Source organism: Notothenia rossii (genome assembly GCF_949606895.1).
Source record: "Notothenia rossii genome assembly, chromosome: 2".
NCBI classification, from domain to species: Eukaryota; Metazoa; Chordata; class Actinopteri; order Perciformes; family Nototheniidae; genus Notothenia; species Notothenia rossii.
The window spans coordinates 34723702-34736998 of NC_136904.1; the positions used below are offsets into that span (position 1 = coordinate 34723702).

General features: G+C 43.3%; 1 protein-coding gene across 1 annotated transcript; it reads right to left on the reverse strand.

Moving 5' to 3' along the window:
* Nucleotides 1–3555: 3555 nt before the first annotated feature.
* Nucleotides 3556–6132, reverse strand: LOC307028855 (general transcription factor II-I repeat domain-containing protein 2-like). The gene is made up of 2 exons (XM_079664209.1): nt 4409–6132; nt 3556–4290 (listed from the first exon to the last, which is right to left on the reverse strand). The coding sequence occupies exon 1, from the start codon at nt 6029–6031 to the stop codon at nt 4427–4429; it is 1605 nt and encodes a 534-aa protein (XP_079520335.1). The 5' UTR covers nt 6032–6132; the 3' UTR covers nt 3556–4290; nt 4409–4426.
* Nucleotides 6133–13297: the final 7165 nt, after the last annotated feature.

Below are 13297 nucleotides of genomic sequence, written 5' to 3' on the forward strand. Positions count from 1 at the left end.
CAAATCTTTGCGCTGCAGCTTTGAACACAGCAGATGCAGTCTTCGTTTGAAGGCATTAACTGAGCTGATCATGTCAACCACAGTTCTGTCTTTCCCTTGTAGCTCCAAGCTCATTTAACATGTGTGTAATGCAGTGGTGGGCCGTCAGGGCCAGCAAGGCCTTCTCTGTTGGCCTAAACATCATCAGAATATAAATTAAATTTTGATATATTTTTTCCACAAAGATGTATTAAATTATTCCCTGTAGTCTATTCTCTTCATTTCATAGCTTTCCTCTTGGTTGCGCTGCTTCCAGCCTCAGAACGAGATTTGGAGGGTTGGCCTTTATGTTAGAGCTTTTATCCAATCATATTTCAGCCATAATGTGTTGCCAGGGTCCAAGAAATCTGCCCTTAGGCCTTCAGAATCAACAGTGCGGGCGCCTGTAGATTAAAGTGAACGGAAACAAAACTGTGGCGTTAACCAATCAGATTTTGAGTTGGCGACAACGGGCCAGCTAGCAGGCGTACGATGACGTTAGCACGTGCACGTCTTTTGATTGGATACGCACTATTGAGAGGCAGAGCTATAGCTAGCAAACTGAACTTGAATTTGAACGAGCTAATTTGTGTAGATTTCTACAAGCTGTTTTTTTTCAACCCACAATGGCTGAAGGAGGAGAAGAGATCGATTTGGTCGCAGATATAATTACAACGCCATTTTCAAGACGAACTTTTCAAGAAAAGCTAGACATCGTGAGAAGAGAACGGCCAACCCCGACGCTAGCGAGCCTATCACAGCGGGGGAAAGGGTTTGTCCGCCACTTTCAAATCACTAACTACGAGCGGTACCCCTGGCTCACAGCCTCCGAGAGGCACTGCAAATTGTACTGCTGGGAATGCCTGCTATTTGCAACTGATCGATTTGGTGTTTGGAGCCACACTGGATTTGCAAACTTGAGTTGTCTAACCAAGGCAGCAACGAGACACCAAAGCACGGCTGGGCACTTACAAGCAATGGTGCTTTTGAAAACCTTTGGGGACACCCGAGTGGATCTACAGCTCAACGAACAAGTGCGCCGGGAAACGGAGCTCCACAACGAAAGGGTGAACAAAAATAGGGAAATATTGAAAAGACTGATTGATTGTGTCCTGTTTTTGGGTAAACAGGAACTTTCATTTAGGGGACACGATGAAAGCGCCGAGTCCAGAAACAGAGGAAACTACGTGGAGCTTCTTTCTTTGCTTGCTGAGAACAACACAGACTTGCATTACCACCTGTCCACAAACAAAGTGTTTACTGGGACGTCAGGCAAAATACAAAACGACCTGATTTATGCTATTGCTGAAGTGATGGGAGAAGAGATCAAAATGGAGATTTAAAAAGCACCCTTTGTCGCTGTTATGGTGGACGAAACGACAGACGTGGGTAATGTAGCACAACTGGCACTTGTCCTGCGTTATGTGACGGACACAGGTGTCAAGGAGCGGTTTGTCAGATTTGAAGATGTTACAAGCGGCAAGCGAGCTGATGACATTGCCGCTCTTATTTTCCGTTTCATGGAGGAATATGAATGTAGTCTGGATAAAGTTGTGGCACAGTGTTATGATGGCGCAGCGGTCATGGCATCTGGACTAAACGGGGTGCAGGCTAAAGTTAAGGAGAGGGCACCTATGGCCTTATTCATTCACTGCTATGCACATCGACTAAATTTAGTACTGACTCAAGGGGCCTCAAAGCTTAAAGAATGCAAGGTCTTTTTTGCCAGCCTCAATGGCCTTGCAGCATTTTTCTCCAGATCCCCTAAGCGCACGCAACTGCTGGATGACATTTGCAAGCGTCGTCTTCCTAATGTTGCACCAACGCGGTGGCAATATACATCGAGATTGGTCAATGCAGTCTTTGAGAAGAGAGTTTCCCTAAAGGAGGTGTTTGACCACATACTGGAACATCATGAGGAGTATGATGGGGATACTATGCTTAGCGCTGATGGATTTAATGCACGTCTGGATGATTTTGAGTTTTGTTTTTTGCTTGAAACATTCAATGGGATTTTTAAGCATTCAGATGTGCTCTTTGGAATACTACAGAAACAAACATTGGATGTACAATTCTGTCTGACAAGGGTGAACGAGTTTTGTGACACAATTGAGCGAGAGAGGTGCCAGTTTCGTCAGATCTACGAGGACACAGCGCGCATCTCAAGTGGTCCGAGCGCACGCAGAGGCCCACGTACAGCACAAGGAGACCTTCGCGCATACTACCAACAACTCCACAGCAATATTCTGGACAACATTCTTTGCCAGATACGGAGTAGGTTTCAAGACCACGAAAAATTAATGTTTCTCTCCCTCCTGGACCCCCAGGACTTTCAGACCTACCGGAAAAAATTCCCGCATACAGCCTTAGCCAAATTAACACAGAGTCACGGAACACTGTTCGATCTGTCCCGGCTAAAAACAGAACTGACTGTAATGTATGCCATGACTGATTTTGAAGGGAAAAGTCCCATTGATCTCCTTGATTTCCTTAAGCAGAAAAATCTGAGTGAGAGCATGGGGCAGCTTTACACATTGGCATGTGTGGCAGTGACTATCCCTGTGTCCACTGCTTCTGTCGAGCGGTCATTCTCGGCCTTAAAGCGAATTAAAACTTATGCCAGAAATTCTACTGGACAGACTAGGCTTTCATCATTAGCCTTCATGTCTATAGAAAATGACTTATTGGTGGAACTGAAACGCACAGATAAACTGTACAACAGAGTCATTGAAGTCTTCTTGAGGAAAGAAAGGAGGATGAATTTTGTATTCAAATAATCAGTTGTTTTGGTGAGTACAAAGCATTTTATTTTTTATTTTATTTTAATATATTTTTGTCATTTTATGTCGTTAATATTAAATCAATATTAACGAATTAATATATATGTAATTAAAATGACAAATATATAAAAAATAAATGTTTGATGCTTCTGCAAGAGATATAGAGATGTGTCTGGCGCACTGGCTCAGCTGTGCAGTAAAAGTATTCAAGGAGACTTGTTGAATTGTTTTGGTTTAACCTTTATCAAAGTGGACATTCAGTGCTAGGAATACACTTTCACCACTGTCGCAAATATATCCTCATGAACAAATGCAAATTATTTGTTTGTTTTCTTTTATTTTCAGTGAATAGTTTGTGTCTTTATCGTCACGTTTCTTAAATGAAACTGCTTTGGGTGCGACAATGCGCTGTTTAGTGAACAAACTTGGTTTGGTGGACTTAATAAAACTTTGTAGACTAATGCCTTAAAAGCCCCTTTTATTTTTAAGTTTTGACCGTATCCAAGCGATCTTAAAGCTGGTAGTTTAACACTCTTAATTGTAAATGCGGATATATTGATTATAAATGCTTCGGAAATATTAATATAACTCTGTTGTACTTGACTATGTTAAGGTGATGCAACGCCCGGTTATACTGCGTTTCTGTCTAAATGTATAGTTTCTAGAGCCATGGCGTCATAATGATGGTATTAAGAGGTGGAATAATTCAGGTAGGACTGTGTAGGACAGGGGTCCCCAAACTTTTTCCAGTGAGGGCCACATAACTTTTCCCTTCTCTGATGGGGGGCCGGGTCAGTTTGTAACAGAAAAAGTGTGACGATCGCAGTGGTGCCTAAATGTAAGAATTTATTGTTTTCCAAAAAGCCACACATAAGCAAATATGAATAACCCTTTCTGAGATCAAATAACCCCCTCTGTGTTCTTCACAGAAAAATTTAACTCAGGAAATATATAATAACACTATTTATGAAATCAATAAAAATCAAATAACCCTCTCTGGGTTCTTCACAGAAAAAAAGTCAGGAAATATGTAATAACAGTATTATGAAATCAATAATACCCAAATAACCCTCTCTGGGTTCTTCACAGAAAAAGAGTCAGGAAATATGTAATAACAGTATTATGAATACCCAAATAACCCTCTCTGGGTTCTTCACAGAAAAAAAGTCAGGAAATATGTAATAACAGTATTATGAATACCCAAATAACCCTCTCTGGGTTCTTCACAGAAAAAAAGTCAGGAAATATGTAATAACAGTATTATGAATACCCAAATAACCCTCTCTGGGTTCTTCACAGAAACAATGCTTCTATTGTGCTGTGCACAATCTTGGTAAAAGTTCAGCTTCAGTTGTCACAGCAAAATCTCTTAAATGACTCATATGAGCAGTCTCTCAAAGTTCTTGTGTTCTTTCCTTATAGTCCAGTTGTGTAAGTTCCAGTATTATAGCCTAGTAGACACCAGTGTTTGCTCTCTCTCATCAACTTCCCCCTGAAAAACACAAAGCAAGCAGGCTGAGAAACCAAACTAAGTGATACAGCACCTACACAGCACAATACATTTCAATACAAGTATGGTTGTGGAGATGGATTTTTTATAGTGAGCTTACCTATGTACTGTATGTTCATCAGTGTGAACTGTGGGCCTGCATCTGGCTGGTGAGAAGTTCAATGTCAGGTTCCATTCTAGTCACAGCCAGTCTCAAACACTGATGCAGATGTTCATCTGTCAATCTTGATCTCCTCTGAGTTTTCAGGTGTTTCATGCGTGAAAAGGTTTGCTCGCAGATATACGTGCTGCCAAAAACTGTGGACATCTTCATTGCGTGTTTTTTTATGTTAGGGTACGTGTCTTGAGGGAGGGCGGCATAGAAGTCAATGAGACTGGTGGGCTTGAATGAGTCTTTCAGAACATCACAGCTCTGTAACTCGGCCAGCTCAAACTGATAAGAAGGCTGGGCTTCATCGATGTCGGCAACAAAGGGGTTCTGGAAAAGACGGATTTCTTTTGCATGAACATGTAGTTCACGGAATCGCACACCGAACTCCGCCTTCAGCATTTCTAGTGCTTCCACACACTTTTCAGCTGGGAACGGGACCGCTGGTTTCTCTGCAGAAAGCTTTTGGGTAGCAGGGAGATGGGTGAAGTTGTGCTTTTTCACTTGCTCCAAAAGCAGCGCTTGTTTCACCTCAAATGCTTTTATGTGGGAATACATGTCGCAAATGAGTTTCCCCTGGCCTTGTAGCTGCAAGTTAAGGCCGTTCAGCAGTTCTGTCACGTCTGTAAAAAATGCGAGGTGCCATTTCCATTCTGGGTCGATCAGCTCTGGGACCGTTTTGCCTTTTGAATGAAGAAATGCGTTAATTTCAGGTAGCAGCTCGTAAAAACGCCTCAAAACTCTGCCGCGGCTCAGCCATCGGATCTCTGTGTAGTATAATACATCTCCGTGCACAGACTCCAGGTCAGACAGGAATTGTTGGAACTGCCTGTGTTTAAGTCCATTTGCTCTGATGAAGTTTATGCATGATACCACCACCTTCATGACAGAATCCCACTTCAACACTTTGCAGCACAGTGCTTGCTGGTGAATTAGGCAGTGCACTTGTAGCGGGGCGGTGAGACCCCGCTCTTCCATCTCCCGGTTCATGCGTCCTATCAGACCCCGAGTCGCGCCCACCATACTCGGAGCCCCGTCAGTCGTGATGCTGGCAAGCTTTGCCCAGTCCAGATCCAACTCTTCGATGGTTTGACATACTTTGCCGAAAATATCCTCCCCCGTCGTAGTGCCTTTCAGACTTTGGAGGGCTGCCAGCTCCTCGCACATGTCAAAATGTGCGCTAACTCCACGAATAAAAATAAGAAGCTGCGCTGTGTCGTGCACGTCCGTGCTCTCATCAAGTGCTAATGAAAAAAAGTCAAATTCTTTTGTCTTCTGCTGCAGCTGGGCATATACATTACCCCCAATTTCTTCAACGCGTCTGGTGATTGTACTCGAAGACAGACTCACGGCATTAAAAACATCTTTCTTCTCGGGACACACCTCCTCCACGACAATATTCAGACATTTCTTGACAAACTCTCCCTCAGTGAAAGGTTTACCGCAGCTTGCTATCAGTTGAGCAACACGGAGGCTGGCACGAACAGATGAATGGTTCAGCTGAGTTTGGCGTACAAATGTAGTCTGCTGAGCTAACAGTCCACTTTTTAGCTTTGCTAGTTTGTCTGCTCGCATTTGGCCTCGCAAGCTATCATACTTGTCTTTGTGATGGGATTCATAATGTCGGCGCAGATTGTATTCTTTGAATACCGCCACGGCCTCTTGACAGATGAGACAAACAGACTTTTCTTTGCATTGAACAAAAAAATAATCGTGTGTCCACTGCAGGTTAAATACCCTGCATTCTGAATCAATTTTTCTCTTACCTAACCTTTTTGCCATTATTCCGTTCTGGGGGGGGGGGGGGGGGGTAGGTTCACGTTTTATGATTAGGGCAAAGACAGTGAGGTCGTTAGCAACATTTTTTTAGCGTCATAATTCAATTCAAATGAGCTTTATTGACATGAGGAAACATTTCAGGGATTCAGTCGGGGAGGCTCACTTCACCCAGTTCTATGCGTGCATTGGTCTCGATCGCGTGGCCCGACTGAAAAAATAATAATGCGGGGGGGGGGGGGGGAGGGGGGGAGGTAATGCGTCTCTGATATTGGAAATTGTTCAAGGGGCCGGGTCAAATGTGGAGGCGGGCCGTATCCGGCCCGCGGGCCGTAGTTTGGGGACCACTGGTAGGACATCACTGAAGGCCTAGGTGTGCAATGCACGGCCTGCCACTGGTGTAATGTCTGTTAAAAACGCCAGATCTAACAGCCACTCCTCGTCATCTAGACGTGCGTACTCCGCGAGCTTGGTGCCATGGAGAAATTCCTTTATCTCCGGTAGAAGCACTCGAAATCTCTGGAGAAAATTGCCCCTGCTCAGCCATCTTACGTCGGTGTGTAGTAAGAGGTCAGTGTGAACACAGTCGGCATCCTCCAGATATGCACGAAACAGCCGTCTTTGAAGAGGTCTTGCCCGAATAGAACAGGCCACTTTAAGTGACACATCCATGACCTCTTTCCTGTTTTCAGAATTTTTGCACAAAGTGCGTGCTGGTGTATGATGCAGTGATAATTCAGAAAGTCAGGGAATGTGTCATCCTCTCTGCATTTTGCAATGAAGCCATTACAACGGCCCACCATCGCAGGCGCACCATCCGTTGTGATGGAACTCAACTTAGACATGGGGAGTTTAGTGTTGTCAACAAAGTTTTTAAATGTCCGAAAAATGTCCTCGCCCCGAGTGTGTTCCTTCATTGGCAGAATTGTCAGCAATTCCTCTTTCACCGTCATGTCTGTGAACACCATCCGGATAAAAACGCACAATTGCGCTGTATCGCTCACGTCAGTGGACTCGTCTAGTTGGAGTGAGAAACACTCGCAGTCTTCTATGTCCTTCCTGAGTCGCTGGGTCAAATCCTTAGCCATGACTTCACAGCGACGTGTGACTGTGCTCCGTGATAATTGGACGGCCTTGATAGCGTTTACTATTTCTGTTTTGTTTGTGTAATCCCTAAACAAGGCGTCTGCTGCTTCTACGAAGGCTTCTTTCACCATCTCTCCATCTTGAAAGGATTTTTTGTGTTTGATTATAGCGTGACTCACTCGTAGAGATGCTTCAGTGGCTGCCTTTGCGGTGGATGTCGGCTTTAAGAAAAGTGACTGCTGTCCAGCTAATTGTGATTTAAGTTCCCTCACCTTTCTCTTTCTTTACTCGCTACTCGGAGGGAAGTCGCTGTCATATGCCTTGTGAACACTCCGATAATGCCTCTCCACGTTAGCTTTCTTTGGCAGAGCGACACTTGCTTTACAAATAAGGCAAATAACCTTTGAATGTGACATCACAAAAAAATATTCTTCCTCCCATTCTGGATGGAAGTGGTATGTTTTTAGCTTTTTCCTCGGTCCCGCACTCATTTTGTTGGTTTTATCTTGTTTATCTCTTTAACTTAATTTGAGTTTTCCCGGCACTTGACTGATTTTGTATCGCTTTGCATTCTGGGTTAACAGACTGGAAAGTGATAGGTCGCTTTTTCTGTCAATCAAGTAAACTCCTGAATTAAGTGGCAGGGAGGCCAAGGGAGGAGGGATCAAAACCTGTTTTGTCTATTTTAACGGAGCTGGATTTTTGTTTTTATGAATGACTCGCGATCTACCAACATTGCCCCTGCGGTCGACTGGTCGACCGCGGTCGACGTACTGTATCTTGTGAATTTACTCCAGGAGTAACTATAAAGTCTGATTTAAGACTTGATTATATGTATCATCATTAATCAGAATCTGTAGTAAGTAACTAAAGGTAGCGTATTAAATAAATGTAGGGGAGTAGGCTACAATTACACAATTTACCTCTGAATTGTAGTGGGGTAAGTAACCTACTACGTAACATACCATTTACATACTCAACTAAAGTACAAGTAGGCTATTTCTAAATCACAAGTACAGTACTTGAGTATACAAGTTAGCCTATTTCCCACCTCTGGTCAACAATGTTAGATCTTTATGTCAACTTACTAATGATATATCTTGAGTATTATCATAAAAATAGCACGTTTATTTATTTTAACAAACCACGTTCTCCAAGTAAAATCTATCATGTTTAATCTTTTTGAAAAATATGATCGGACCATCAGTAACAGATCATCAGTGTTGTGTACAGATCAGTCCGATAAAGTCATGCCAAAACAGCGACATTTTACGCGATAAATACGGGTTTAAATATCAGCATTTGCCACGGAAGGCGAGTGGCAGCTACCGTAAACCTTCTCTTAACTCTTAACTTGTGGCATTTACTTGCCACGGCAAGTTGTGGCATATACTTGCCACGGCAAGTTGTGGCATATATAAGTTGTGGCATATACTTGCCACGGCGAGTTGTGGCATGGTTGTGGCATATACTTGCCACGGCAAGTTGTGGCTGTGGCATATACTTGCCACAGATACCACGGAGTAGCGGCCTCCGTGGCAGATGCCGGAAGTACTTGCCACTGCCCGCAGATGCCACGAAATGCGCTTGCTGTCTCTCAGGGGGCGACGTAAAACTGACACAAAACAACAACAAACTTTTGCCGAGCCAATTGGAGAGTTTCATCACCAGCACGTGGTAAAAACCACCCATGAGCGCTCAGCTCGAGATACCAGCGAGTCGTTTCCCATCAAGCATTTCCCTCTGCAGCCCGTGGAGAGGAACTGCGCCGCCTCGCCGCGCCTCGCTCTCAAGGCTGCAGGCACATGACATGCCGTGTGTACATTGAAAAGATAATACATTTGCAACATAGGTAGTCCAAATGTTTGGAAATGCATGTGTGTATAATAGGAAGATCCAGGACTTATGATCCAGGACCACAGCCACGACTCAAGATCCAGGGCTCGCGACCCAGGACACAGGACCGCAGGATCATCCATGACTCCGGATCCCAGCATATATAGACACCAAAAAGAAAGACATTTGGGGAAGCTGGGTTAATCGGAACATGAGAGTACAAAGGTATAGACAGAGAGAAGGAAGAAGTAAGATGTCCCCCGACAAACTAAGCCTATATCAGCAAAACTAGGGTCTGAATATAATCAGCCCTAACTATAAGCCAGGGCTGCCAGTGCCAACACTCACGCATTGAGCGTGAGAGTCACACAATCAACCCATATCTCACGCACTCACGCCACACTTGCCTTTCCTCACGCTAAATGTTCGTCCAAAATAAATGTAGGCCTATATAAATATAAAAATAAAGTGAAGGAACAGCAAACCGAGCGGTCTACGAAATGAGACGGTCTTCTGGCTTAGTTCAGTAAAGTTGGAACGATTTTGGGAGATTCTGATTTCACGGATCAATAACTCATGAGAAAAACGTTATTCAGACACAAATGACGTCTCCTAAGTACCTTGGTAAGGTTGACAACGAACTACAGTCACATTTTGATTAAAAAAAAGCCAATACGCGCCGTCCTCCGAGCTGGACACATTACATTGGTCTCTATCCCCAGCCGGAGAAGAAACGAGTGCTCAGGGACCGTCTGCAAAGTGCAACTCCCAAAAAAGAGAATACAATAATATTCAATCACTATTATACAGCTTATTCCTACCAAACTCACTACACACATCAATAGTCTCCTGTCTGTCATACTACAGCAAGGAGTTTGGAAGAATATGCTTTTGAATAATTTTGGGGAATATTTATAATGTAAAATCTTCAATAAATATGGCATCATCTTAAATAACTGTACTATTATAACAGTATATTTCTACCAAACTCACTATTTGCATTGTTGTTGTTAACATCTGGTTAGCTTAACGGATATTAGAAGCTGTTTCTAACAAGGAGAGGGAGAGCTCTGTCCTGTCAGACTGAGAGATAACTACAGCTCAGTGAGGTCAGGGCAGGGGCGGACTGGCCATTGGGAATACCGGGAGTTTCCCCGGTGGGCCGGTGCTGTGTGTGGGCCAGGGCCAACAAGTGTGAGACCTAGCTGGCAGTTGCTTACAGATGGATAAACAAGCTCCAAAGCGTAAAGGCGTTTTTGTATAGTTTGTGAATACAGTATACAGTAGCGAGCCCTGGGTTCAGAGGGAGGGGCTTGCATAGGGGAGGGGGGGTTAGCAGGGAAACGGGGTTCAGGGGGAGTGGCTGTACGGCTGTACCCGTAGGATAGAAAAGGGGGAAGTGACGTCTGACTCAGAGGTCGCGCGGCTGTTGAGAAGAACGTGTTGCCCACATTCTGTTACTGAGTTTAGGCTTTTGTCTCCACTTGCTGTTCAAATAAATGTTGAAAGAAAAAGTAAAACTGTTTACAGTTCTGTTTTATATGGGTGTTGAAGAAGAAGAAGAAGAAGAATTGGGAGGGATGAAACCCTCTTTAATGGTCACACATGCAGAGCACACAGCACACACAGTGAAATGTGTTCTCTGCTTTTAGCCCATCCTAGTACCAGGAGTCTAGTACTAGGAGCAGTGGGCAGCTATTGTACAGCGCCCGGGGAGCAATGGGAGTGAGGGGGGAAGGGGGATGTCCGGTGCCTTGCTCAAGGGCACCACGGCAGGGCAGGAGGTGAACTGGGACCTCTCCAAAGAAGTCCACACTCCAAATGTAGGTCTGGTCGGGGACTTGAACCAGCGACCCTACGGCTCACAGTCCAAGCCCCTACTGACTGCAATAGATTTAGTCCCTAATTTTGCTCTCAAAGTGCACCAGATTGATGCATTTAACTTCAACATTTAAAAACAAATCTTCCCGGGAGAGCTTGCCCCCTGACCCCCCTAGAGGAGGTGAGGTCCAACACCTGCCCACACCCCCTGTTAAATTGTCTCACCGACATTGAGGATGCTTCCTACGCCCATGTTTTATTCCATGTGTCAAGTCAGGCAAATTGGGTCCAAATGTTATTGCATCAATGATCTGTTAACATTAAAATCACTAAATATATGCTGTAACTATTTTGCTCTAGGCAACTCAAGGGCTCAGGTAATGTGATTACTATATGAATAATTGTCCAAAATAACATAAAATGCTTAGGGTTTTGTTAAGTAACATACTTCCGTCGCCGGCCGGCCGATACATGCCGCGCATTAAGTGGGCCTGTCTGTCAATTAATCCCCGGGCCACTTTTCCCCCCAGTCCGCCCCTGGGTAAGGGACTCTCTGTTTAGATAGTTACCTTTAGTCTAGTTATCTCAGTGGGTCTCAAACGTTTTGGTCACCATTTATGAGAATAAATGAAAAACAGTTATGAAATAGGCCTACTATATGACAGTAAAACAAGAATACAGTTTAAAAGGTGAGTGATTTGTAAAATATCCATAAAGAAAAATAAAACCTGTTTTCCATAAATTCATTTTGCTCTCAAAATGCACTATATGCCATTGTATATGCTGTGAGCTGATTACCGAGCCTTCATTTTAAGGGTCGTGGGTACACTGTCTGTGTATGTGCGTAATCCACTTTAGCGCCCGGTACATTAATGGGAAACCCTAGTTTGTACATGTTCAATACATTTGTAACACTGTACACATGAACGTTTCTTTTTTCGGTTCACCAAAAAAAAAATCTCACTCCAAGCTGAATTCAAATGTTGGCAACCCTGTATAAGCTTTATCAAAAAGCAAGGTCTTAAGCGCACTCTTAAAAACGGATAGGGTGTCTGCCGCCCGAACACAAACTGGAAGCTGACTCCACAAAAGTGGAGCTTGATAAGAAAAGGCTCTGGCTCCCATTGTACTTTTAGGGACTCTAGGAACAACCAACAACCCTGCATTCTTGGAACGCAATGCTCTAGTAGGACAGTAGGGTATAATGAGTTCTTTAAGGTAAGATGGCGGATGCCCATTAAGGGCTTTGTAGGCGAGAAGAAGAATTTTAAATTATTTTCCTTTGTTCTATAGGGAGCCAGTGTAAGGCAGCCAGAACAGGAGTAATGTGGTCCCTTTTCCTAACTCATGGTTAGTACACGAGCTGCAACATTTTGAATCAGCTGAAGCGACTTGACTAACTTCTTGGTACACCCTGATAATAAGGAGTTACAATAATCCAGCCTTGAAGTAACAAATGCATGGACTAGTTTCTCTGCATCGTTTTGAGGCAAGATATGCCTGATTTTTGCAATGTTACGTAGATGGAAGTAGGTGGTCCTTGAAATTTATTTTATGTGGGTGTTAATGGATAAATCCTGATCAAATATAACGCCAATATTCATTACAGTCTCACTGGAGGCCAAATTAATGCCATCCATAGTTAGTATATCTTTAGATAATTTGTTTTGTAGATTCTTCGGGCGAAGTACAATAACTTCAGTTTTGGTCGTGTTTAACATCAAAAAGTTTAAGGTCATCCACGTTTTTAAGTTCTTGAGGCAGTCTTGAATTTTATTTAGATGATTAATTTCATCAGGCTTGATTGATAAATATAGTTGAGTATCATCCGCATAACAATGAACATTTTGAATCTTGATTTTTGTTTTTACATTTATTTTGATGTGGCTCCAAAACGTTGTGAACTTTATCGGCACCCTATGGCTCTGAGAAGGTCGTGCGGGGAGACATGGGCAAATTGGCGACCCAATGGAGATGTCAGGGGAGGCCATACATTTTCACCAGTAATTGGTTTTAAAGCATAATAAAAAGGGAGGTCAATATCCCATGAGCGGAGGTCAACCAGACATACAAACAAGACATATTCATAATATTTAATAAAGAAGTGCTAATTAATGGAAGAACTTCCTTCAACAGCTTAGTTGGAATTGGGTCTAAGATACATGTTGATGGTTTAGAAGAGAGAATCATTGAATTTAATTGTTCAAGGTTTATGGCTGAAAAGCATTCTAGTTTACTATCTAGTGTAATATTAGAACTTACGTTTCCGGGAGCTGTTGATAACACTATACTGGTCAAAGGCAAGAGGTCATTGATTTTGTT